At 35.8% G+C, this 27,766-nt stretch overlaps 2 protein-coding genes across 3 annotated transcripts in view; one reads left to right on the forward strand and one right to left on the reverse strand.

Annotated features, from left to right (window-relative positions):
* Positions 1-25,224, forward strand: LOC141442238 (uncharacterized). Of its 2 annotated transcripts, none has more exons than XM_074107168.1 (8): positions 1-83; positions 5,857-6,020; positions 10,488-10,654; positions 11,624-11,767; positions 17,677-17,810; positions 18,892-19,035; positions 19,725-19,867; positions 23,935-25,224. In XM_074107168.1, the coding sequence occupies exons 2-8, from the start codon at positions 5,871-5,873 to the stop codon at positions 24,079-24,081; spliced, it is 1,029 nt and encodes a 342-aa protein (XP_073963269.1). In that variant the 5' UTR covers positions 1-83; positions 5,857-5,870; the 3' UTR covers positions 24,082-25,224. The 2 variants fall into 2 exon arrangements, with proteins under 2 accessions (XP_073963269.1, XP_073963270.1); XM_074107169.1 differs by lacking the exon at positions 1-83 and adding an exon at positions 3,278-3,579.
* LOC141442239 (uncharacterized) overlaps positions 25,213-27,766 on the reverse strand; it is a 6,885-nt gene continuing 4,331 nt past the window's right edge. Inside the window, exons 2-3 of the mRNA XM_074107170.1 lie at positions 26,682-26,741; positions 25,213-25,799 (exon numbers count right to left, since the gene is read on the reverse strand). Of these exons, the coding sequence (XP_073963271.1) occupies positions 25,296-25,799; positions 26,682-26,741 (564 nt within the window). The 3' untranslated portion in view covers positions 25,213-25,295. The remainder of the gene's footprint in view (positions 25,800-26,681; positions 26,742-27,766) is intronic.

Raw genomic sequence — 27,766 nt, forward strand, 5'->3', positions numbered from 1 at the left:
GTTTGAGGTTGGACTGTTCACTCTTGCTTGCATCTTTCAGAACACTGAACGTGGACTAAATTAAGTTATAATAAGTATACCAGGTGAGTGCTTGAAAGTGATTTTATGACAAATTGATTTTTAACATAATTTTTAAGTGATTAACAAAGTGAGTTTTTTGAAAGTTGCTCCAAGTTTTTGGAAAGTCATGTGTGTTACGGTTAAGGAAAACATCGATCACGAGGAAACCTGCATAAACTTGTCTCGCAATTCAATGGTGTATGAAATTCCCAATCTACACTGGACCCGCAGGGAACTACGGCCAAAGCCCTCTCATTCTCAGAGGAGGCCTGTCCCCAGCAATGAGACTTATATTCTGGGATGATGATGATGAACAATATGTTTATTTAATGGTGACATAATTTTACATTAATCTGAATATTCAAGATTTAGCTTCTAATAGGATTTAAATATTTCAATTATTGGTAATAACTATATACCACAACAGGAAATATTCTAGAAAAAATTAAAAAATAACATCAAGCCTTTTGTTTAAATCAAATATTAGGTATTTATTCTAATTCAGTTCAGCTGACTAAATAGCAAATGTATTTACCTATTCAAATTATTTTATGGCTGTTAAAGAGAAAGTCATCGCCCTGTTTTGTATAAAGAGCACTAACTTTTTAGGTCAAGATCATGCACGTACTAATTACGCAATGGATGAGGCATTGTTATGTAACTGAATTCTTACGTCACGAGTGCAATGTATTTATACTTCTAATTTGACGTTATGCGTTATAATGAATAGGATGTATGAATGACCGCACATTTATATTCTTTTATTACGTTTAAGTTGTTGTAATCCCAACAAACCGCAGTTTGTTGTTTCCCAATCCGCACTGGGCCCGCGTGGGAACTACGGCCCAAGCCCTCTCATTGTTAGAGGAAGCCTGTGCCCAGCAGTGGGACATGTATAGGCTGGGATGATGATGATGATGAATAAATGAATATAAAGGGACACATGACACCAATTGACCTAGCCCCAAAGTAAGTAAACTTGTGTTATGTGTACAGTCAACGTCATAAATAAGTGATCACTTCAGTACCTTTTCGCTTTCAGTCGTTACACAATTTCGTATGACTTCTCAAACATGACATTAAAGTGACAAGGTACAAAAGTGATCACTTATTTATGACGTTGACTGTACTAGGCAACGGATAAATAAATAGATGCTCCTCTCAGAACAAGAGGGCTTGGGCCATAGTTCCCACGCAGGCCCATTCATTTATTCATTTTATACAAAAAAGGGATTTCAAAATACCGAATCCAAGGCTTTCTTCACACATGAATGACACTAATAGAGCAGTCAAATCACGCGCAGCGCTTTGACGCATAAAATGGAACGGGTGATTAATTTTTTAAGCATTTTAGAAAAAGTTGTTTATACCGCCATTACGGACGATCGTGACTCAAAAGCTTTTGTGATGGTTCAGAATTAATTGGAAACTTTAGGCCTTTCACATTATCCCGGTGAAAAAGGAATAATTAATTTTGGTTCTGAGATGAATGATAATAAATTATTATAATTGGAAATCTGTTTCCCGAACTTCTAAAATCAGTCGCACAATTTCTAGTTACATATTTTTTTTAGCTGACCCATAGTTTTTACTTGAAATAAAGAGGGATGTTATTGGGAGAGCTTGGGTTGTCATTCCCTCGCGGGCCCAGCGCAGATTGGGAACTTTACACGCGCCAAGGAATTACTTTGAAAACGAGTGCAGTTCCTCAAGATGTTTTCCTTTATCGAAAGCTCGTAGTAAATTTCAAATTAAATCTCACACATGAATTCCGACTCGTAACTTCAAGCCTGAATTCGAACTCATGATCCTCTACTTGAGAAGTCAAAGGTCAAATCAATAATACGGCTAAATGCTAGTTATTTCTTTATGGGGGAGGCCTATGTCCAACAGCTGACGTCCTACGCCCCATATAATGATAATGATGATGATCTCTAAGTCCAAGAATTCTATCCTCATTATACAGACACACGTGCCTATAATAAAGATGGTCCTTTCAACTTATTTCTTCACGTCTCCGTATTTTATCTAGATCGACACTTACACAATAGAGCGTGTTCGAGCAATAAACGCGATAAATAGAAAATCGATAATGCCGACAGAATCGCACTTAATCACAATTTGCGGGGATGTAGGTCTGTGGGTTTTGAGAATAAATTATCAGAAAAGGCTTCGTAATGGCTTGTCTATTTGTTTTATATCCTTGATATGGCTTCAATTTGGTGAAGGAAGATTAATTCGATGCCTATTGTAGGTAGGAAATATTAATAGTAGAGTCACCTGAATCTGCCACAGCGGAGTGTGAAAAAATATCTGACATGTCTTACTGGCCTTAGAAGTATTTAGAGTCGTATCAGATATTATAATGCTCGCTTTACTGTCAGATATTGGTGCTGGTGACTGTTGATACATTTCTGTCTTTAATCATCATGTGACAAAAATATTTGAAAAAAAATCAATGCATAGTTAGTTAGGAAATGTGGTAAGTAAAATGCATAAAAGGTAGGTCTATGACTTACAATTTACTTGAAGCGCATTATTTTGGCTTCTAGGTTTTTTTTAATCTGTTGCAATCCGTCTAGTGATTCCCCAAATATAAATATTTACGTGGCTTATTAATTAAACTTCAATCAGCAGCTGCTGCAGTAGCCTGCCGCATAAGTATTAAATTAAAAAAAAAACAGTGACGTGCAAGTCCTTAAGCTTCTAATATAAGAAAAAAAAATCATATTAATCTTATACTCTACACAAATAGGTAACCATTTCAATACGTTATTTTCGTATTTATTATCTGCAAACATGCATTGTGTCCAAGTTCTTTTCCTATTTCAACTGTTTCGCGCCATTTTTGGTCTGAATTATTGAGTCATTTGCTTCCGTTTCCCATATTCTGTAGGCATCTCAATTAAACCCTTTTTAATAACAATTAGAGTTCACTTTCATTTAATTATAAAATTGCGTCCATAACTTGGTGTACGTGCCGTTAAGTTTACACTCCAATGCCTTCCACAGTTCAAATCATCAGCCGAAATCAAACTCAACGGAAAGTAGTGCTTGAGTTCTTGTTAGTTTGTATTCTATGTCCAGCTCGAAGAGCGTTCTACTTTTGTTTAAATTTTCCCGTTAGCTATGTCGGCTGCTTCACTCTGATTGGTCGTTGAAGCTGTCACGCATGTCAAGCACAGTGTATGCAGTAGGAAAGCTTGGGCAATGATACAATCTTGTCGCCTACAAAATTCGGCCCATTGTCGTATATGTTTTACCGGTAAAATTCAAAGTGTGTTACAAGTTCATTTAATACGGAAACTGAGTTCACGTTAAACGCATTTTGAGTTGTCGTTTTGAGATGGTTTCGTAAAGAGTTATGGACTTTAAAGTGTTAAGGATAGAGAAGATTTGGTGTGCTCGCAACTTTCTGTTGGAATTTAAGAATGTTAGTGTTTAGAAAGTTATACTTAGTTGGGGCAGTAGTGTTATCATTTTATCAGTTATAAAATGATTTGAACTGTGAAAAATGCTGTGAGTTTATTGTTTACTTAAATTTTAGTTACAAATAATGAGCTAATTATAATATTCTTAAGCGGAAAATTGATTGTATCTGCTTTTACTTCCTCTACTCTTACTTGTATGCTTACTAGGGTAACGTTAACTAAATATTATTTTATATTTGTCTATCACCATAATAGCATTTGTCAGACAAAACGTACTTTTTAGATTATATCATTTTGAAAATCCTGACGTATTTGTTTTTTCACGAATGCTTTGTTTTGTTATTTTAAATACTTTTTCTACATTAAAATCGTCGACAGAAATTATTACGTACATTTCAAAAAAAAAAAAAACCTAAAAATCCGTCCTAAAATTTTTTTTTTATTACTCGCGAAACGCTTTTGTATGTATATAAGTCATGAAAAAAATCCCATTTCAATCGTATTATCAAAATACACTGACCCATTTTTATTTTAAGAATGAAATGTACATTTACTTTTATAGAAATTGTCGTCAGAACTTAATCTATAAATAAAAATACCGGAATAAAAGACAAACAAAATAGGCAAGGAAATAATTAATTGTCTCAATTAAAGAATAATATTTTTTAAAATGGCAGGACTTTTGTAGGGTAAATTAAAAAATTAAAAAGAAAAATCTTTTGCAAAATCCTTTTGGCATATCAAAGAAGGGCTTGTTACAAAAAAAAGATACATAGAATTCATATGTTTTCAAACAAATTTGAAGTTATTTAAGTAAACTATGTAAAAATTAACTAATGTCGAGCATTAACCATTTTTTTATCACAACAACTTATTCGTGTCCTATTTACTTTTTCTGAAAGGACATGGCAGTTACTACTTATTTATAACTCTTTGATCTATTTTAATGCTTCCTATGTTGCTTTGATCTCAATTTACTTTTTTATATCGGTCCCTGCGTAGGACTAAAGAAGGGAGACGGAATTGGCTTAGTTATCTGGCCGCTGCGTAGATTCACGATCAAGTGTTTTTTTTATTTACATTTAAACTGACTTATTATTATTAAAATCTATCTATCTAATACCTTTAAATGGGCAATTCTTATATATTTATATATAATCAGAATCTCGGAAACAACTCCAACGATTTCGATGAAATTTGGTATTTGAATGTTTTCGGGACTATCAAATCGATCTAGCTTGGTTTTATTTCTGGGAAAACGCTTATTATCGAGTCTTTAGGCCGAGCATAGCTCGGTCGCCCAAGTAGTATTATATATTATCAAATATTAAAATACAATTATAGAAGTTAAATTCAACGACTCATCATCATCATCCCAGCCTATATACGTCCCACTGCTGGGCACAGGCCTCCTCTCAGAGCAAGAGGGCTTGGGCCATAGTTCCCACGCGGGCCCAGTGCGGATTGGGAACTTCACACGCACCATTGAATTGCTTCGCAGGTTTGTGCAGGTTTCCTTACGATGTTTTCCTTCACCGCAAACCTCGTAGTAAATTTCAAATGTAATTCCGCACATGAATTTCGAAAAACTCAAAGGTGCGAGCCGGGGTTTGAACCCACGACCCTCTGTTTGAGAGGCGATAGGTCAAACCACTAGGCCACCACGGCTTACAATTCTTTTAATTCAACGACTGAACCTAAATAAATAAATACGTAGATTTGTTTATTCTCGAAGCCTCATTCACTTTGATGATTAACCATCAACAGACGTGTTCCACCGAAATAACGAAAACTCTTTTTGCAACTGACCGCTGTGATATTTGTGCTGAGTGCTAAAATGTTTTACTCCAATGATTAGCCTGTACGCACGCGTGTTCTGTTATTTATTTAGCCACCGTACAGTTTGCGTGTTTTATAATATTTTCGGGAGCTCCGGTGATCCAGTTGGTAGGATATATTTTTTTTATTCGACTGGATGGCAAACGAGCAAGTGGTCTCCTGATGGTAAGAGATCATCACCGCCCATAAACATCTGCAACACCAGGGGTATTGCAGATGCGTTGCCAACCTAGAGGCCTAAGATGGGATACCTCAAGTGCCAGTAATTTCTCCTGCTGTCTTACTCTCCACGCCGAAACACAACAGTGCAAGCATTGCTGCTTCACGGCAAAAAGCCAAAAAGTGCGAATTCGGACCCCGCCCGGCTATCACTTTCGTTTTTTTAAATCATCTTAAATTTCGTTAAGCAATTGGTAATACTTGTAAAATTCAATCATTAAAACTCAAGTCCGTCGATGATTTGTAGAAAATGTTCCACATAAAATCAGTCAGTTCAAATCCTTAAAGTAACTCTTTATCTTTCCAGATACACGATCTAATATGGCGACTTGGTGGACCCTGGTGATGTTGGGTCTGCTCGCGCTGCAGACGCGAGCGGATGGGGGCTTCCGGCTGCCCGACCAGCCACCAAAAGAGGAGGCTAGAGAGGAGGGAAGGTCACTGCACTTTACCGGGGACCGAGGAAGATCCGTAAGTTATTTTGATTGTACACTCAACTAGACAACTACAGTAGTTTCATTCTAGCATGGTGCGAGTGACACTTGATGCGCGTTTCATTTTTCTCAAAAAAAGTTGCTGTGGTCTAAATATATGGAAGTATATTTGATGAATTAGCTAAGGGACATCCGACATATCGTTAAAAACTCACCGCTTAACAATTTGCCTAGTGACGTTTAGGCAGATCATGAAATTCCTAGGCATATCATGAAACGCCGCCATTTTACGATTTAGCTAGTTTAGGTAGATCATGAAATTTGTTTCTCAGGCACAAACGCCCGGCCAACTTTTAGGCACACCTTTGAATTTTGTGATCTGGCGGATTTTACGATCGGCTGCCGACATACATATTATATTACTTAGACTTGAAACTTGTTACATTGTAAAAGGTTTTTAGTTACCTACATAGTTTTCGTACAAGCAATTGTTTATGTCAAGCAATTCAATCTCACAATATCTCGAAGTGAAAAGTTTACATTCCGTTACACAGTGAGTCACAATTTAGATACGAGTAATTCAATACGTAATAGAAGAAGCTCTGTTACTTTTATTATAGCACGTTTTGAATATAATTCCTTTCCGATCTAATAGAAACACGGTCTGAATATCTCATTTACTGAACACAATGAATTTTATATCAAGCAATCTGTATTTAGCTACACCCTCGTACCATTACATTGTAATAATAACTAAGGCTGAGTAATTAGTAAGTTATTCAATTTGTAACTCGAAATCGGGTTAATTCATAACTTTGACGTTTAAAATTACAAGAGGTGCGCAAGTAAAAGCTGATCCCAACCAAATTTCAACCTTGTCTCTGTCAAATAAATGTATTTTATCTGAATTAAGTTAATGAAATGTGTTAATTAATTAACTGAACCCAATTAAGTTAGTTTAATGCAATTTACAAATACCTTAACTTTATAAAAAAAAAACATATCGATGGTGGAAGTCTCAATTGACGTAAGGGACAAAATGCTACTTTTCAGGAGAGCGAAAAGAAGTTTTTGGTAATTTTCAAACCCTCACAGCATTGTTAATGTTTAACTTAGCAGGACGTTATAATTACGTAAAATCTTGAATTTTCTTGCTTTTCAACGTTAAACTATAGACATTTTCGTAAAAAGCTTAATAAGAAAAATAGCTGTCCCTTACGCCCGTGACATACGGGTGTCATAGCCCCTTACATCCATAAACCGTAAATAAATAAATAATGTAGTAACCGATTTTTGGTCTTAAAGGACATTTTATATTTTATTTGCTACATATTTGGACGTAAGTTCCTGTAGACAAATTAAAAAAAATAGTGAATTAACTCAAAGTACCACTTTAATTATTTAAAATAACGCCCAAAAGCCATAATTTTGCACGACCCCTTAAAAAATATGTAATTTGTAACATTTTCTTTAAATGGACATTATAAGTTAAAAGTTAAATAAAACTCAAATAAATTTTATAACGTTTTAAACCTTCGTGATTCTCACTCATAGTCAAAATACCACCAACGGGACTTATCACGCTAACACACACGAGTAATATTTACCTCGACGTTTCGGCAACATTGCAGTGGCCGTGGTTACGAGTGAACTGAAGTGTGGGGTGTCAAGTCTGCCTAGCAGCGCGAGTCCTTCGAACTACCCGCACTTGATCACTAATAGTACCAGCACTCGTATCACGACCTACTCGCAATTGGTGATTTTTATTTGTCACCCCATCACACCGACTCACAACACTCATCCCGACGTCGACACTTATTAATAACAGGATTCCATGAAGATGAAAGCTTATATCCATCGTCCCGGTTGTCATTTTTATGCTTTTTTATTTCAACTGCTTCACGTACCATTCTTGAGTAGAAATGACGTTCCGTGGACAGAATTTTGGGATTGTGAAGCTCAATCCAGTGGTTTGGTCCTGATTCCAACAAATGCTCGGCTATGGCTGACTTGTTTGTTTATAGCTGAGAGGGTTAAGGAAGATATTGCAGCTGTTAAAAATCGCCAAGTAAATAAGTTTTTATCCCGGAAAATAGCATAGTTCCGGGGGGTAGCGATAAACGAACTGATGATGTTGTTGATGACGATGATGATGAAATGATTTTCACTACCACCACTGGCGTACTAACTCTGCTTGCTTGCATTATTGCTTACATGCTTGCTTGCTTGCTTGCATGCTTGCTTGCATGTTTGATTGCATGCTTGCTTGCACTATTTCTTGCACATTTGGGAGTATTCTTGTTTGATTTGTTGTTTGCATGCATGCTTGCCTTCTGGCTTCACGCTTGTTTGCATGCATGCTTGCACTATTTATGCTTCCTCTAACACACTGATTGCAGCTGTGAGGGAGTGGGACGCCAGCCCGCTTCATGAGCGCTGGAGGAGATACCATAGACCGGTCATCGCGGGATCGGGGTAACCCGCGATGTTCATCTAACCCAGTCCGATAAAATTGAATGTTTGTTGATTTGATTGACAAAATTACATGCTCACTTGCAAGCTTGCTTAGGTGGTTGCTTACATGCTTGCTTGCATGCTTTCTTGCACGCTTGCTTGCACTATTTCTTGCACATTTGGGAGTATGCTTGCTTGAGTTGTTGTTTCAACCACTACAAGTTCTAAAAACCATTTGTTTTGATGCCTCCTACGACCTAACATTAACAAGGTATTTTAATGAACTAAAAGAAGCAAGCAAGGTATTTTACTTTAAGTGCCCCTTACACCCATAAAGTAACCTCAATTTTTAAAATGTCTGTTTGTTACTGTCCCTTACGACTAACAATTTACTCTAGTTTTAGCTTTTGATGTCCCTTACGCCCATAAGAGTATTCCTTATTTTATAAGTTGCTGTTGTTTAATGCCCCTTACGACGTACCAAATTACACCTTTTTTTTAAATGTCTGTTTGCTACTGCCCCTTACGACCGACAATTTACTCTAGCTCTTGCTTTTTATACCCCTTACGCCCATAAAAGTATTTATTATTTTATAAAATGCTGTTTTTTAATGTCCCTTACGACGTTCCGATTATACAATTTTTAACCCTCAACATACATAATTAATTATACAGGCCAATTATTATTATGTTTGCATCATCATCTTGGCCTATATACGTCCCACTGCTGGGCACAGGCTTCCTTTATTAGGATCTGTCAGGACAGCTTAAAATAAACAAAGTAGCTAAGAGAAATTTACCTCAACATCCTTGACTGAAATTCCATTACGGAAATGTTAGCTCGACGTCAAGCCATTAGGGGATCCATCAACTTAATCTTCTTTTTTTGTTTTGCTTTTGGCATCTTATAAAAAATACGCGTGTTGACAAAGAACAAACGTAGGCAATCAAATACGTCCTCCGTGTTTGACGTGTCTGACACGACTGACCGAATGTGCAATGCGCAAACGCTCGGCGCGTGGAAAGTAGGTAGACGCGTTAGTATTTTGATGTTAGGTACAAGAAATAGGTACAGGCGGTAAGGTTACGCCCAACAACTTCTTGCTTTTTTATCTTATTCGTTATAAAATGTTGGGGTGTAAAGGGCAATGAAACAATAATTGACCCATACGCCCTTTTATTATATTTGTTGGGTTTTTTTTTAACGACATGAGCCGAGTCGTAAAGGACATATGAGACTGCCACAGCCCCTTACGACCCAAATATTAAAAAAATAATACATTTACGCCATTTTTCAGCTCAAATATTTTATATCATGTCCCTTAAGCTATTTTATTTTAAAATAATAAATGTTGATAACAGCAAAAGTAAGGGGCGTATCGTAACTTGAATACTACCAATCGACAGAGGAAAAAAAACTCTAATTTTCTATGTTAAAAAGTCATTTTCGGTATTTTGTCCCTTACGCCAATTGAGACTTCCACCATCGATATAAGTTTTTCTAAGTCCGTAATTCTATTTGATTTCTGACTCTACTTGAAATTTGAACTTGTCAGTTGCGCTTTGCTATTTTTAGAAGAAAATCAAAACTGAGAGAAAACGGCCAGTGACAAAATAATAACCTAACCTAAATAATTTATTGAATCAGGCCTAACCTAACCTAATCAATTTAAAAAAGTAGAAAAACCCTCGTAATTGTCATTATTTGATTGTTGTCTCAAAAACAGCTAAACCGATTTAAATCTAAATTTTTTACCTAAAAACCACCATAAGGAAACTCATTTTCATATAAAAAAACTACATCCAAATCGGCCCGTGCATTTGAGAGCTAAGACGCCACAGACAGACAGACGCACAGATATTAACGTCAAACTTATAACACCCTTCCTTTTTTTCGGGGGTAAAAAACATACAAAGTTGTAAACAAAATAGTGATTCGGGTATTGTCGTAACATACGTCCAACATAGTTTTTCAGACAAAAAAAAATGTTGCTAAACAAGTAAGGGGAAAATGGCCACAAACTCAATAGATTTCCATGTTCTTTTGCAGCCCGAAGCTCAAGGCCGGGGTTTCCTGGACTGGCTCGGCTTCGGCGAAGACCAGGACCCTTACATCCAGCAAGCCACCCAGCAGTGCGTGAACGGGGACCTCGGGGACTGCTTCAAGGCGCAGGCGCTGCGCTCCTTTGATGACTTCTTCGACAAACCCGCTTACCAGTGAGTGTTGTACTTTTATTTAACTGCACGTGTATAAACTAATGGACAAATAGACTTTATGATAGCTACGTTTATGCAAAATATACGTGTTCATGCCGTTCCTCCACCTCCACACTGTAAGAACACACACAAATCACACAAACCAATCTATCACAACCACAATACACTGACGCGTTTAGAACTCAACCAGAACTCATCTTCAGAGCAACACAACCGTACACCAGACTACCAGATATTTAGACTCGTTAACTATAAAGAATTTCCTCAACCGCGACTTTACTAAAGCTATGTCTATGTATAGACTTACAACAAACAACAAATCAACAAATGTGTATTCATGAAGCTGCTCCATCTCTAAGCTGTAAAAACACACAAATCATTTAAACCCAACTATCATCACCACTACACCACGCTGATGCATTTGGAACTTAGTCAATGTTTATCATCGGAAACGGTCAGAAACGGATGGCGAACGGTTGTGATGCTCTGCAACGTATTTCATTGTTTTTCTACAAAATGACTTACTTGTTCTTTTGTGGACGATAATACCGGGTTTGGCCTGTAATACGGGCAAATAATTAAAACATAGATCGAGCTCGTCAAACTTATGAGTTCAGCGATTTTTAAAAATAATTCATTTTTTATTTTTATTACACTTTAAAGTTTATTCGAAGAAGCAATGTAAAGCAAAATGTTTGATATTTGTAGTGTGTCAGGTGACGTCAGTTTGGTTCTAGGAATGTACGCCACATTGAATTAACGATTAAATTTGTTAGAAAAAAACGAAAATTTAAGTTTTAACCTCTGTTTTTAATATTATCCCCGGTTCTGGGCCACACACTGTATATTCCTCGACAAAAAATATAAACTGTTTGATTCGTATCTTTGCAGCCTCGCGTCGCGATGCTCGGTTTTCAATCCACCTCGTCCAGCAATTTCTTACAACGGCGCGCTGTTTTTTTATTACAGACTATCTGAAAATGCCGTTCTGGTGAAGGTGGAATCTCAAGCCAGGGCGTTGGCCAGGGAGCCGCCCCAGCTCAGCTCGCAACCTCGCAGCGAAGATTCTGACTGGGATGCCCTCGTCAAGTTTGGAATGAGGAAGATTGAAAGGTGAGACCTTGCTGCCGTGCTTCCGATTTCTAATCAAAAAAAATTTTGACGCCTGGTAAAAAAATTAAGGCAACGAATTACACGCTCACATAATAGCTTTATAAACTAAAAACGGTTTTAAGATAGGTATATTTTAGAATGAACTAGTTTGTAGCAAACAACAGCCTTTTATTATTTTTATACAGGAAGAAACCACGAGTATACTCGTAGTAGGTAGATGTCATGGAAGTAGAACGTAAAATAATATTAAAATAAATAAAAAATAATATCATGGGACACTTGACACCAATTACCTAGTCCCAAACTAAGCAAAGCTTGTACTATGGATACTGGGCAACGGATAAACATACTTATATAGATAAATACATATTTAAATACATGTTAAACATCCAAGACCCGAGATCAAACATTCGTATTATTCATACAAATATATTATCATTATATATTATTTCTCTCTCGCTCCTTTGAGACGAATGTGAGCAAGAGATCAACAATGATTTTGGGTCTTACTTTCGTGCCGTTTAGTACATTATTTAGTGGAATCCCCCCACCCCTGTTGGCTATACTTAGCTACTTAAATGTGAAGCTTAGTCGCTTTGCCGTCAGAAATGCATGCAACTTGTTTAGTTTGCAGCAAGCTTATCGCATCGCAACTACATAGCGCTATTCTGCTATTTTATTTTCCAAGATAAGTGCTTTTGCCAAGTCATTTCTAAACAGTTTTGTATTGAGATTTAAATGTCTCCTGTACATACGCTAAGTCAACTTGCGCCGCAGACTAGGACTCCGCACTTTAGGATATCCCGTAAGTTGCACAACAAACTTAAAGGGGAGAGGTAGGTGGGCAGGTCATTTATCAAATTTCGAAATATTTTAATTCAAATGTAAGTAACCAACATATTTTAATTTTCCGATTTTTGAAAAACGTGCACCTGCACTAAATGTTTGAGTTGCAGAATTCGAACTTATTTACCTTCTCTTATTTGTTTTTATTGCAAATCAATCTTGAAAATTTGTGATACTTGTGGATCTAGATAAAAAAAAATACTATTGCAGTTTTTAGTTTTTATTTTGAATAAAATTTTGCCTGAACTGATGAACACGGCTGGGCAAAGGCCACCCCTTTCCTGCGCTAACTCTTTAGGTACAAAAAACAATACATTTCATTAGCATCAACTCGTCATTAGCTTAGTGCATGCTCGTTTTAATAACCAAAATATTTATAACAAATTAAATGCCGAATAAAGCATAATTTCTTGCCAAATTACGATAAACCCAGCACGGTAAGCGTCTATCTAAGCTAACTTGAGATGCTAGCTGTATTTATTTGTAAGACGTCGGGATGGCCAAGTGGTTAGAGAACCTGACTACGAAGCTTGCGGTCTGGGTTCAATTCCCGGCCGGGGCAGATATTTGTATGAATATTACATTATTTATATTATATTTGTCTTGGATGTTTAATATGTATTTATCTATGTAAGTATGTTTATACGTTGCCTAGTAGGTATCCATAGTACAAGCTTTGCTAAGTTTGGGACTAGGTCAATTGGTGTCAAGTGTCCCATGATATTTATTTATTTATTAAGCATACGTTCAACCTTCTCCACTATGCTTTGTGCACGTATCATACATAATACAAAATCCATCTGTAATCAAAATGTCGCTTTAAAACTTGCCAGAATCAAAGACAAACGGCATGCAATGATGAGATCGGGTACCTATCAATAATTCATTTTGGCAATACTAACCGTAACATATGCCGCTATTCGAGTTAACTTCAAGCGATATTGAAGAAGTTGCGATACTATTATAGAAACTGATTGAAAAATAAAGTACTTAGTTTTGGTTGCGGCTCAAAAGATAAGACAACCTCTATAATTAACTGTAACATTTAAAATATTGCTTCATTTCTTGTTACTCAAGAAATAAACTTTACAGGATTATTGTTTATTCATCTTGAAGTGTACTAGGTTAGTTTAGGTTTATTTTATACAACAGTCGAAAAAATGCTCTCGAAAAAAAATCAAACACTGGAAGCAGCACTGGTGCCAAGGATTCGAAGACATCTTGTGTAACAATAACAATACCAGGCATATTTATAATTTGTATTATACAGCAAGCAGCAAGTGGTTTAGTTTGTTTGACCGAACACTGTAAAGGTATTTTGGGACTGGTAAACAAAAATATTTCCATGCATTGATCGATGTTCAAAGAATAACATCAAAAGCGTCACTGCACTCACAAGTCAAAAAAATCCAATGTAAAATCTTTACAAGAGCGTTCATTCAAATCCTATAAACTTCTGAAATAGTATTTCGGAAGATCTTAATGACATCCTGTATTAATAACTTTAATTTATTCTCATCATCATCAGCGTATAGCGATACACTGTTGGAAATAGATCTCCCCAATAAGTGCTATTACGCCCTGTCCTCGCTCAACTCAATGTCAACTTCATTCTCACATAGATAATAGAATAGGGCTATTGGTGTCAGCTGCCAACTGAACTTAGCAAGGCAAGGGCACAGTGCCGCCAACATAGCATTTAATTTGCATGCTAAGTAAGGCCGGAAATCCGGATTCTGGATAAGTAAACAAGGATATTAGGGTTGACACCTGAATTTCAAATCTAATAATATTTTTTTATTGGTGACCAGGTATCGATTTTTCTAATTCAGTAATGTATACTGCCTAGCTCTTAGACTGAGAATAAATATTTGTCAAATTGAATGAATTTGAAACTGATCTATTCATTTTTGTTTATCCTTTATAACAAAACAACTTCAGTAATTGATAGTGGTCACGTTTAAGTCGCACTTACCTAAACTTTTTCATCGATATCTTTTGTGAATATACATGTAATAGAAATTCTTAGTTACTCTTTGTACTAATGGTTTAGTTTATGACCTTACAACCTCTTTTTAAAGCTTGATATTTAAGTTATGCGTAATAAAGCCATTGCCAAATAGAAAACTTATTCGTAGTGAATATTGACGTAAGATCTAAGACTAATGGGAAATTTTCAATAAATAACTATAATTTCACTTCAAATAATCGTACTAAAACTTTATTTAAATAACAAAATGTTAATATCTTCAAATAAAATTCATGTAAAATGTATAGATGATTCTCTATTTAGTGCCTATGGGTTCAAATAAGTAATTTAAGTTAATTAAACAATTGAATTTAATTTTAGCTGTTTATTTAATACTCTTTAACTCGGATCACCGATTAAAATCATGCTGTATAAAAATAGATATGTCAGTTAGAGTCAAAAAATATCTTGCTCGTATTGTTTCTTTAGTCAATGAACAAAAAACTATGAAGTTATAGACCGTTAAAGTTATATTTGAAATCACGACGTAATACACTTTTTACTAAGACTTAACGTTTTGTGCCCCGTGTTCTTACTTTGACACGTTTTATCTGTGTAATTTTTTGATTAATTGACAAAATAATAAATACGTGTCCAATATTTCAAACAATATAGCAAAGAACACTATCCTATTATGTGAGTGATGCGGCGGCTGAAAACTAGTTGTGCCTAAATATTATTGTCGTAGTGACAACCCTATTGGACTGTTGTATTGATGTTCTCTTATTTAAATTTCTTGGTCGCTTTGATGAATTCCGTCTTATAATTTGAGTGAAATCGCGTGTTGATTAAGAGGATTAAGTTATGTGGCAGTGGCGTGACACCACAACAACTTGATTCCCACCGGGCTACCTAATTTTTTAGATGTTATAATATCAATCAATCAATCAATAAAGTCTAATTACTCTTTTTTTTAAGTAATACTTACTAACATAGATTTTGTTATGATTTCCTACATATCAAAAATTCGTCAAAGTCAGTTTAAATTTAGGAATTGCGGACCGTTATCACTGTTTGTATGAAAATATTACTCTTCGGTTTTACTAGACAATTCTTTTAAACACGTTGGTGTAAAAAGGACTTCTCCTATATACTTTAAGTTTAAAGTACTTTTACGTTCAATAATATTTGACAAGATTTTTAGATTTATTGAAGTTCGTGTTAAAGGATTTAGAATCCCGTAATAAACATTTTAGTGCATCTCAGGTTCACATGGAAAGTTGGATAGTATTATTTTTATTATCTAAACTTGGACTCGTATTAACTGATCGAATTGGGCAATAATGTGACTGCTGGAAATAGCCAATAAATTTTTGAAATAGCAAATTTTATTTTTCAGGTTTGACGTGTTTTTAGTTCTAATTTTAATGCCACTTCTAAAATAAAAGAAAGAAAAAATATAGAAGATATTTATTAACTTATACAGAAGCTTGGCCACCCATTGGTTACAGCATATTTTAGCTCTCTAAATACGGTGTTAGCCGAACACTTAATTTTTTTTATTTTACAAATTAAAGCTAAACAAACGCATCATTCCGAAGTAAAAACTATCCTAAAAATAAATATATATACAATTCGCCTAAGTCTTGTCCCTGGCGAAAGAGTTCTGCATTTCCACGCAGGATTGTGACCCCAATGTTATAGAACAAAAAAACAATGTTTAAGCTAGGCTACCGTAATCAATTTACCAACTAACTTTGATGACTGTTATTTTCATTTCCGCGTTCAAATTCTCGACAAAGCCTTATGCACAATGGTTATTGTTTATTTAATATAAATTTATCATGTTACAAGATCAGGTCCTTGAGCACAGTCCCTCCAATTAAGGAAGAAGGGGGAGTGAACTTATAATGACTTCGTAAAGCCACCTGGTGAAGATTAATTACAAGTTTTAACACCTCCAGCGAAGTGCAAGATTCAATTTGAACTTCCCTAACAATTTAAAGTAATTTTTGAGTGATTTCGTTGATTAAGTCTAGATGAATAAACGGATAAGTTTATTTGCGCGCTTATAACTGTCATAAAATCTCATCAAGTCATTTCTTCAACAAGGTATTTTTAAGTTACCCTGGCTTTTCGCATAAAATATTTTTCGCAATTGATTTATTTCCCAACTGTTCATATGGAGAAACGATTTTTTATTCTGAAGCTATTAATTATTCAGGATATATTTCAGGACTATCCTGTAGAATCCCATAGGTTAAGTTAGATTAGTTTTATAACAATTCTGAAGTATGATTGGTTTTCGATATGGTTTCACGGGATACCCGTAAAAGTAACATGGAGTTGAAATAAAAAATACAAAAAGACTCCAAAAAAAACAATCATAATTTGATTGCATAGTAGCGGCATCTCTTGTCTGGGTGAGCGGTTAGTTCCGAAAGAATGTGACGTCTCTCGATGAGAGCGAAACATAGATGTCGCTAGTGCTACTGCTTAAGTAGTGTAGTAGAAAGAAAGCAACCTGAGATAAAATATGTATACATAGGAAAAATTAGTGTCTAGATTCCTGTCCAGCGGTAGTGTAGGGGTTATAGAACGCAGCACGGATTGTTGAGGACCTTGCTTTTTGAGCTTGCTTGTTGAGCGCTTGTCTCTTTTTCTGGTTTTTCTGTGCATCCATGTCTCAGTTTGTATTTTCAATCCTGAAGTACTTACATTTTTAAAATAATCGTTTGTTTGTTTTTGGGAAATTAATAATTTAGAAAATATATTTTATCCAAAAATTAGAAACCATTCTAGGTTTGAGTGGACACTCTTTTAGGAGACAATTGGCGCCACCACCGTTACGATTCAGAAACTTGTAAATTATTTTAGGTGTTTTTTCTTCTATGGGGTGGTGGTACTTTTGAGACCGTAAAAAAAATCTTTGTTATGTAGATTTTATCTAAGTCAACAGTAATTCCGAGTTCGAGTAGCTTACAACACCATTCCTTTATCACGGAAGATATTAACGATAAAACCATAATATCTCCTAAACTTTTTCTTTATGTTTTTATTTAGTTTTATCTTTAAATACTTCTTTTATTCCCAGATTCTTAAGATCTACTGCACTGGAGATGGCCTTAGACGATGAAGTCACATCCGGCGGAGTTATTGCCCCAAGATTTTTGGATGAAATCGCAGACGAAGTGGACGTCATCGAAGATAAGAAGGCACCACCTTTCCGTAAGGATTACCTTAAATTAGGTAGATTAATTTGAAGCGAGATAAAGCTAAATTCGTATTAATAAAATTCTGAAGAAGCTTTAAGTTTGTCCAAGTGTTATCCTTCTATGATTCCTTGAATGATTAAATAGTTAGGTGTTTAACATTGAATGAACTAAAAGAATTTCTTTGCTCACACAAAGAAAGAAAAGCAAAGCAATTCAAAATCAACGCCTCATTCAATAAATTGTTTAACATTGTTAAGATTATATATTTATTTAAAGAAAGACAATATAAAGCAGGATAATTATGAGTTTACAGTTTGTTAAGATTAAAATTCTCCATAAAACACGTCATCATCATCATCATGTCAGCCGAAAGACGTCCACTGCTGGACATAGGCCTCCCCCAAGGCTCTCCACTCAGACCGGTCTTGTGCTTTCCGCATCCACCGCGATCCCGCGATCTTAACCAAGTCGTCGCTCCATCTTGTTGGAGGCCTACTGACAGCTCGTCTCCCGGTCCGCGGACGCCATTCGAGAACCTTCTGGCCCCATCGGCCATCAGTCCTGCGAGCAATGGGCAGTGTGTGTTGCCAGTGATGACATACGGATCTGAGAAGTGGGCGCTAACGATGGGCCTCATGAGAAAACTCAAAGTCACTCAGAGGGCTATGGAGAGGGCTATGCTCGGGGTTTCCCTGCGGGATAGAATTAGAAATGATAATATCCGCAGTAAAACTAAGGTAAAACACGTAGAAGAATTAAATACTTTGTACCTATTTCTTCCAATTTTAAGCGGATTCTGATAAATCATCAATGTTTAGCTAGACCTACTATTTCTATTTTCTATTTATTTTATTTTCCGCCTGCTCGACTATCATGTAAGAAAAATGCATAACCCATTCGAAATCGACTGTGACATTATGTAGCAAGATCTTAAAATGGGCATACCAATGGATACCTTTTTCCGTTATGTCGTCGGTAAAGATTCATACAAAGCCCCATGTATAAGATCCAATCAGTCAATATTATTTAAATAAAACAGTGAATATTTTCCGTTTTCCATAAACGTAATTTTTACACAATTTCCTCCCAACCAGGTCGCCATAAGTTGAAGAAGCTGATCATTCCCATGCTGCTGATCCTGAAACTGTTCAAGTTGAAGCTGCTCCTCTTCCTTCCCCTCATCCTTGGTCTCGCCAGCTTCAAGAAATTCCTCGGATTTATGGCTCTCGTCATTCCAGGTAAGAAACATTATTAAACCTTCTTCTTCTTCTCTTTTAAAATATGGCTTTTCTGCCCTAGTTAATAGGACAATTTCGCCAGTGTCAAAGTAAACTCGTACTTGTAGTTTTTGCGACTGGATAGTAAAATTCCAGAAACCACGTGGAGACCACTTGCGCATTAAAAAAATGTCAGACACGAGAGCAATAGAGAATTTTGTGATCACTGTTCACTGTTAAGGTTAATTGCCGCATAAAACACTATCAAAATGATACTTCAACTAGCCAAAGAAACAGAAATAGCAAAATTAGATATTGTCTACATCCGCCATGTTCGAATGCTACAAATCGAATCATTATTAAACCTTTTAAGTGTTCGTACCGTGTCATTGCCGGTTTTAGAATATGACTGACCCATTTCTTCCCGTTGGTGTCATAAAAGGGACTTGAGGTAAGAGTGAGCAGCCGTAACTCTCGATTCATCATTATCAACATCATGTCGGCTGTAGGACGTCCACTGTTGGACATAGGCTTCCCCCAATGAGCGCCTTCGCTTCCTGACCTCGGCTCAACGCATCCAGCTTCCACCAGCAGCCTTTTGCAGAATGTCACTTTCCGGCCGGAGGGCGTCCTACACCACGTTTGTCGAACCATAAAGTTTATCATTAAATTGTTTTATTCGTATTATTAAACTATTAACTTTTTTACAGGTGTCATCGGGTACTTTAAGTTCTGCAAGCCCAACAGCTCGCCTTTCTCCAGCAGCCATTACAACACTCCTCAGTACTCGCCTGCTGGTATTGGCCTTGGTGGACCATACAGGGAGAGCCACTATGAACAGTACGAATACCCTGTAAGTATTATTTGAAATCCCACATGCAGGAATAAGCTTATCATCATCATCATCATCATCATCATCATCATCATCACAATCATCATACCAGCTTAATATTGTATACGTCAAACTTCACATACGCCATTGAATTGCTTCGAAAGGTTTCCTTACGAAGTTTTCATTCACCGTAAAGCTCGTGGTGAATTTCAAATGTAATTTCATAAGTACATGATTTTCGAAAAAATCGGAACCGCGAGCCTGGGTTTGAACCCACGAACCTTCGTTGATGATCTCCCGTTCTCTCCTTCTCGGTCTGCCTCAGCGTCGTTGGCAAATGGGTCAAAATTATTTTCGTTTGCTTTGTTTCTGACCACTCTGTCACGATATTATTTATGTCTTCTAACTAAAAAATAAAAAAAAGTGGAGCCAATGTTTGTTTTTTTCGGGTTAACTAATATTTAACTAGAGAAAAATTAAAAATGCCACTAGGTTCCATAAAAAAAAACTCCGTGCCATTTTTTCGGGCACAAAAGCATGACAATGAAAAGAATTTCGACCCAGATATATTTTAGCTAGCTGTTGCCCGCGACTCCGTCCGCGTAGTATTCGTTTATCGCTATCCCGCGGGAACTTTGCAATACGGTATTTGACAACTCCTGATTTTGCCATATCTTAATATTTTTATGAAAATATAGATATACAGATAGTGTTTAGCGATGAGAAAATTTAAATCGGTTGAAAATTGGATTAATAGTGATTTTTTTGAAAAATCTATATACCTGTCTCTTTCTCAAACGCTTTTCTCTATGCAGCAAGTATGACGGTACTGGCGTGTGACGTCACATGCCAGTATGTCTTTCTCTGTCTAATCTTGAATTTCAAAGCTTTATAACTTTGTTATTTGTAAAGGTAGCTTAAAAATTGTGTAGTTTTAATTTATAAAACATATACAAAATAGTCAAGTACCGTATTTTCTGGGATAAAAACTATCCTACGTATGTCCTTGCTCGGTTTGGACATGATATGGTAACAACTTTTTTAATACTAATACTGTAAATGCGAAAGTTTGTTAGTCTATTCTAATGTCTAGTTTCAATCACATATGAATGTAATTAAGTATTTGATCTCTACTTTGAGATGTTTCAAGTATTTGAAGAGTCGTTGATTCGCTTTTAATGAACCGAATAAAAAAATACTGAATTAAATAAGAAGTATGCTGGAGGTTGTCAAGCGTTCTCACTAGTAATGCGCGAAATGTGTCACTCAATGAGGGCTATCGCGTATGAATTCGCCACTAGAGAGAGGCGCTAGTGTAGCGTGAGGTCTCCGAAATGTCAAATCTCATAGTTTTTGGGTGAGCTACGCGGGTTTATTTATAATTAGAATAATTTTGTGAATATTTTGCGATATCTGAAATTAATTATGGCAAATATGCGTTCCGGGGCAATGCATGTCTGTGTTTTGAGACAGTTTTGCCTTTCGGAAACCTTTGTCTTTCCTTTTTTCCGAACAAAACGGGGACTATGCAACACTGTGGCGGTCGATATTTTTATGGTACGGTTTTAAGGTGTATTAAATATGATTTTAATCTAAACTTTGTTTTCACGCCCGTAATTACAGACTTTGAAAGCCATACTTAAAAACCTCACGCAACAGTGCGCCATCTAGTGAGACAAAAAGCGATAGCCCTCATTGAAAAGAGTGATTACGGGGTGTGTAAGTTCCCATTTCGCACTGGTCCCGTGTGGGAACTGCAGCTGCAGCCCAGCCCCCCTCATGTGGAACGTACAGTCAAAGAAGGACATTTTCACTTTTAATGGCGCAACATATTTGATTTTTAGAATTAGGTAATCCGGGGTGCTCCTTACTCAGAATCACGAGCATTTTTGATTTTGACGAAGAAAAAAACTTACTAATTTTCCAAAAAAAAATTATGTGTCTATTTTGTAACGATCCTTATAAATTGTATTAAAAAAATAACTTACCTACCTCAGAAAGTCCCTGCCTGTGTATATACCTGTATTTTATGTACTGCTTGCTATGTGTTGGTGTACAATAAAGAGTTATTGTATTGTATTGTCAAAAAACTGAAAAAAAATAAGGAAACTTTTTTTCTTCCTCAAAATCAATAATGCTCGTGATTCTGAGTAAGGAGAACCGAAAATTACCTAATTTTTTTTTTTTTTTAGCGCTATTTAAACTGAAAATGTGCAGAACCTGAAAAGCGTTATTACCTACCACCCTGGAACCTTTGTGCCACTGCTGTCATATTGACATTTCATATATTTGCCAAACAAATCATAGCGAAATTGATTGTGAAAAGGTTCCACTCTGGTACGCGATTTAGTTACTTCGACTCCTTCGTGGGGCCTGGCGTAATATATATCCATATCCATACTTAATATTACAAATGCGAAAGTGTGTGTGTGTGTTTGTATGATGACGTGTTTGAATGTTTGTATGTTTGTCCGTCTTTCTAGTTGAAACGGAGCGACGGATCGACTTGATTTAAGGCATTGCATTGAGATAGTTAATGGGCTAGAGAGTGACATAGGTTACTTTTTATCTCGGAAAAATGCACAGTTCCCGAGGGAACAGCGCGCGATAGCCAAATTACACGTGAGCGAAGCCGCGGGCAAAAGCTATTACATGACATAAAAAAATATGAACCATACTTGGTTGACGTTTGGTTCAAATTGTGAAAATATAAATTTTATGTGGGTCCTCAGGAGAATACAGGCCGAGATAAGATATAAATTTAATACCATGACTCATATTACAATAACAAAACAAAAATAAATTAACAAATGAAAGGAGCAGAAGAACCGTTTTTTTTTCGGTAGATTAGACCTTTCGCACTTGACCAGTTTTTTTATTTAATAACAGTGTCATTACACTCTATAGTAATCAAAGATTAACCCCGATCTTTAAAGATTTCTTGTCAATTAGGCAATTGTTTGTCAGAATTTTTGTTAATCCAGATAACAAAGCGACGTTTTATTTTATTAATACACATTTTCCTTATCCTCGTTTAATTAACTGGACCACTCAAAGAAATTTCTCTGTGACATCAAGACGGTATAAGTAGTAAAATATTAAATCGTTTCATCGCTTACTAATAAACATGAATAATTAACTGCTGCTAAGGAAAAATATTAATTTGTCATCTTCGCGGAATTTCTATTATTAATTATATATTTAAAAAAATGTCTGACGCACTCATAAACGCCCCAAATTCGTTAAGATTTTCCTTTTGATGTAAATAAGGAACAAGAACTGATTTTTGGAAATTATTATATTTACAAGAAATGACAAATTTTAAATGAAGATAGGAGACGTTTTTCGCAGAAAATAATAGTGTCCTCACCTTCTAAGCCACCGTCTCAAAAATTAAAATTGTAAGCCTTTATTTTTCGCTACGGCTGAACACAACAAACATAATTTTCAGAAACGTCGAAAACCTTCTAAAGGGGTACTTAAATAATCCGTAAAATTTTTGTTTTGTCAATTCATTAAAGGATTTTGCATGCAGTAATTGACTAGTGGTTTGACCTGTGATCTCTCAAACAAAGGGTCGCAGTTTCTGAATTGTGGGGATTTTTTTTTAGTTTCTGCAATAAATTAATTCTTTGCAGATAAAATCGCGACCTACAGCTAATTTTATTGTAAAACCATAATATACTTATGTAAAATTATTATTATTAAAATAAATTTGGAACATTTTGGAAAATTGACAATGAATGCTATTTAACTATTATATAAACATACATTATCAAATTACTTTAATGAATTTAGTGTGCTATGAATTATTGTTATTATTATAAGATAGATTAAATATCCTATCAGGGTATCCTGCACCTACAAACTAATTATGCAACAGCTAACTACATATTATTAAAAGAAAGAAAATACATTTATTCACAACACAAGACACAACAATAGTATTAAAAGTACAAATAGACAACACGAAGCATAGTATGTGTCATTGCGGCTGTGAATCGGACGCTGGCTCAGCATCATATCATATTAAGCAAATGAACATGACGTACGAGTAAATGAATAAATAAATAAATATTTTGTTTCAGACTGGCCACAAATATGGCTCCGGTGGCTACGGCAACGGCGGCGTCTCCTTCAGAGACCACGAGTCCAACGCTCAAAACCTCGCCTACAACGGGTGGGAGTACAGGAACAAGAAGGGGACAGAAGACATTAAAGCTGGAGACGCATAAGACTGATGTTAAGGGGCTCCTAGACGGGCCATATTTTCACTGCAATATGTGGCCGGCCACTATTGGTGTCCCTGTCTAACATGTGAGTAAGAATGGGACACCAATAGTTGCCGGCCGCAAATTGCAGTGAAAATATGCCCCGTCTACGAGCCGCTTTAGTAATAGTAAAGAAGTCTGCCGAGCCACTCGGTAAAAGTGTCACATCAAAATGATGGATCGCAGATATCTAAAAGGGCCCACAGACGCTACGAACAATCTTACGATTAAATGCACAATTCAACTGGTCCAATTTATCATCGTGAATTCTTCAGGTGCAATTCCACCAGTGTGGCAGCACTGTGCTGCACATTATATGGTACACTTGATTTGATGGACCCACGCGGGTTAACATGTTCAAGGTGAACATGGTCGCGTACAAATGTGTTCCACTGTATGTTAACAAAACTTTACATATCTGCTTCATTGGTGGAAACGCATGCACAACTCAGTGCGTACACTGTTTTTGTGTTCTGCACAAAATGTTCGTAAAGAAATGGGCTGCATAAAACTTTGGTGGAATTGCATCTTTACGCCACACACACGCTACAGTTTATCTTAGCGATCTTCATTTCAGTTCCGATGGCAATAACGGTTGTATCATCCGTTCCGATTTCTGTTCCGTTCGACGGTACAGTATTGAAAAATTGTACAGGACTGTACAGTTTTCTCAGGCCCACACAATACGATAAACGATACCGATCGAACGTAGCAGTCTGATCGTTAGGATTTTTCGTAGCATCTGTGAGCCCCAGTAAGATAAACAATAAGCGACATTATGCAGCAGTTAATGTGTGTTGTAACACAATTTTCAATTATGGCCGTATTTCTAGTAAATCTGTCACAGTAGGCATTTAAATAAGTAAATATTACGAAAATGGTGCTATTTTATTTGTCATAAAATTGACAAGTTGGAGTGGCCATAATCAATGAAACCATTTAATTTTAGGAGACGATGTAGTTGACTTTGTATCTCCTTATAATTTATTTCTGTTGACTTAGCTTAAGCCTAAATTGTAATATTTTTATAAAATACTCTTTTTCAATTTAGTCATAGTTTTAACTGTTTGTTATTTATTATTTTGTAAATAAAACTTTTTAAAATGTCATCTTGTATAATTCTACATCTACTTACATAATATACAGATCCTATTAACATTCGTGTTACAAATTTATCATCACCAGTATTTTTTTGAATGTAACTTAACTACATCATAATCTTTTTTGTGACCTACAAACTCCGCTTCATCAAAATCTTGTATTATCATCGTATTGTCCCTGTCGGTTTCTCTCCTGGCTCGTTTGTAGTTTCCGTCGTGTCTTTGTTGGAGTCTATGGAAAGGCATCGGGTTTCGCGGCATTTTCGAATTCCATCTTCTACCTTTCTTCTTCTGGCTAACTTGCGTGGTAGCTTGACTCTCTTCTCTGGGATCAACTTCATCAGGTACGAAACCATCATCAATAAGATCAATATGTTCTGACGCTTGTGTGGGTTTACTTGTGATTTGACTAAAAAAAACCTTTTTGTTTTTCCTGTTCTTCTTGATTATCTTCTGGATTGTTCTTTTCGGTGATTTCTTTAAGAAACGCTTTTTTGTTTGGAGCTCCTCGTTGTAATTTGAAACTGGGACGCGCATCATGTTCTCGGGTTTTTCATAGTACGTGTTGTTGTAATAGGTCATCTGAAATTGAAACGATACGTGTTTTACGTCTTGTATGTAAGATATCGACGTTCAAAATCTAGTGAAGTTTAAAAGCATCCTAATTTATTTCATCATCATCAGCCACACGGCCACTGCTGACCAAAGGCCTCCCCCTTAAAATGCCACAATAAACGACAACTCGCCACTTGCATACACTAATTTATTTATTTATGAATAATAATATAATTTGAAAATGATTTCTTTATTTCCCATAATTCGATTTTGTCATAACAACATTTTTTCATACAAAATACAGGAAAACGTACTGTTACACGATTTTCTGAAATGGTACTTTAACAATTTTGAAATAATCCTTTTCCGAAACAAATTGTGATGATCAACGAATATTATTGGATTTTTTTTTATTGAATTTTATATTCGGGCAAACAATACAAAACCAAATTGAATACTTCATACGCTGACGATCTTATTATACCAGCAGGGGACGCACTTCGTACCATCAGCCAAATATGTGGTCTACCACCCTAAAGTTGATAATCGCTTGCATGTCATAAAACAATAATGCCAATAGAGATTGAAAGTTCGACTTTAGCGACATATTAATTTGATAGGAACTTGGTTAAAAATTGATAGTCAACTACTTATTTGGCTGATGGTACTTTCTTTCTTTCTTCTTTTGTTTGTCTTTCAAGTCTTATTATTTTCTTTATACCAGCTTATAACTTATTATTGCCGTTATAAATAAGTCCCTATCACACGTCTAAAAGTCACTAGTTTTAATCATATAACGGGTGTTTTATCTAAGTGTGCTCAGAGAGTAAAAACAGATTCGACTCGACGGTTACTCCAAACACAAGCAAAGCTTAGAGCACTGTTAGATTATAATTTGATTTTACTTACTTGGTTACCATTTGATTTTACTAGACCCCGTCCGCGGTTGAAGACATATTTTGAGTTTTCCTGTAAATCAACAGTTTGATTCTTAGAAATGAAAATAACAGTGGGTTACTCGGCTAGGTGTAGAAATAAAAAGATTTAAACGATGGTGTTAATCTGAAGATGAGCTCTGGTTGAGTTCAAAACGCATCAGTGTAGTGTGGTGGTGGTGATAGATGGGTTATGGGGGTGATTTGTGTGTGCTCTTAAGGTGTGGAGGTGGAAGAACTGCATGAACACACATTCTTACATTAACGTAGCTATCATAAGGTCGCGGGTGAGCAAAGTAATTCTTTCAGTTCATTGATAAAATTCAAGATGTTTTTGAAGAGTATAGACTCGGTTCCGTTGATTTTTATAAAATTCTCAGTGTTTGATCTTCGTAATATCATGTCTTGAACATCGAGAATAATTGAGTTGAATTTTTAATATTTTATGCTTTATATGCTTTCACGCTCATTTATATTTCAAAAAAGACGTAGAGGTCCCGTAAGCGCATTAAAATTGCCTTGTAGTTCCCTAATGAATTAATTAATTATTGCGATCTTTATTTCTTTATTATTCGCATGTAAGTGGATTATATTTTTTTTACGTTGAAGCAATGGAGATTGAAAACGAAAAATAACAGACGCGTAAGGTATAATTATATATAGCTTACAAAGGTATAACAGCTTACAAAGCCACTCTACCTACTTTCCTAATAATATAATTAGCCTATCATCAGTTAGATCATCATAAAAACCGGCCAAGAGCGTGTCGAACACGCCCAAGATAGGGTTCCGTAGCCATTACGAAAAAATAAAGTAATATTTCTCCTAGGATTTCGTATGGTGTACGGGATCTTCCAAGTTTAGGTATATTTTATACCTTAGGCTGCTATTCACTTTAAAACTACTAATAATTCCCAAGCAATCTTGGCCGTTCTAATTTTGCTTGCTTTTCTTTTACCACTAAAATAACCTTACTCGTATCGTACCAGTGTGAATATTGAGAGCTCCTTTGCATTTATGACACGTATCATTATTATGACGGTAATATTATGAAGATTC

Source organism: Choristoneura fumiferana, chromosome 25, assembly GCF_025370935.1.
Source record: "Choristoneura fumiferana chromosome 25, NRCan_CFum_1, whole genome shotgun sequence".
Lineage (NCBI taxonomy): Eukaryota > Metazoa > Arthropoda > Insecta > Lepidoptera > Tortricidae > Choristoneura > Choristoneura fumiferana.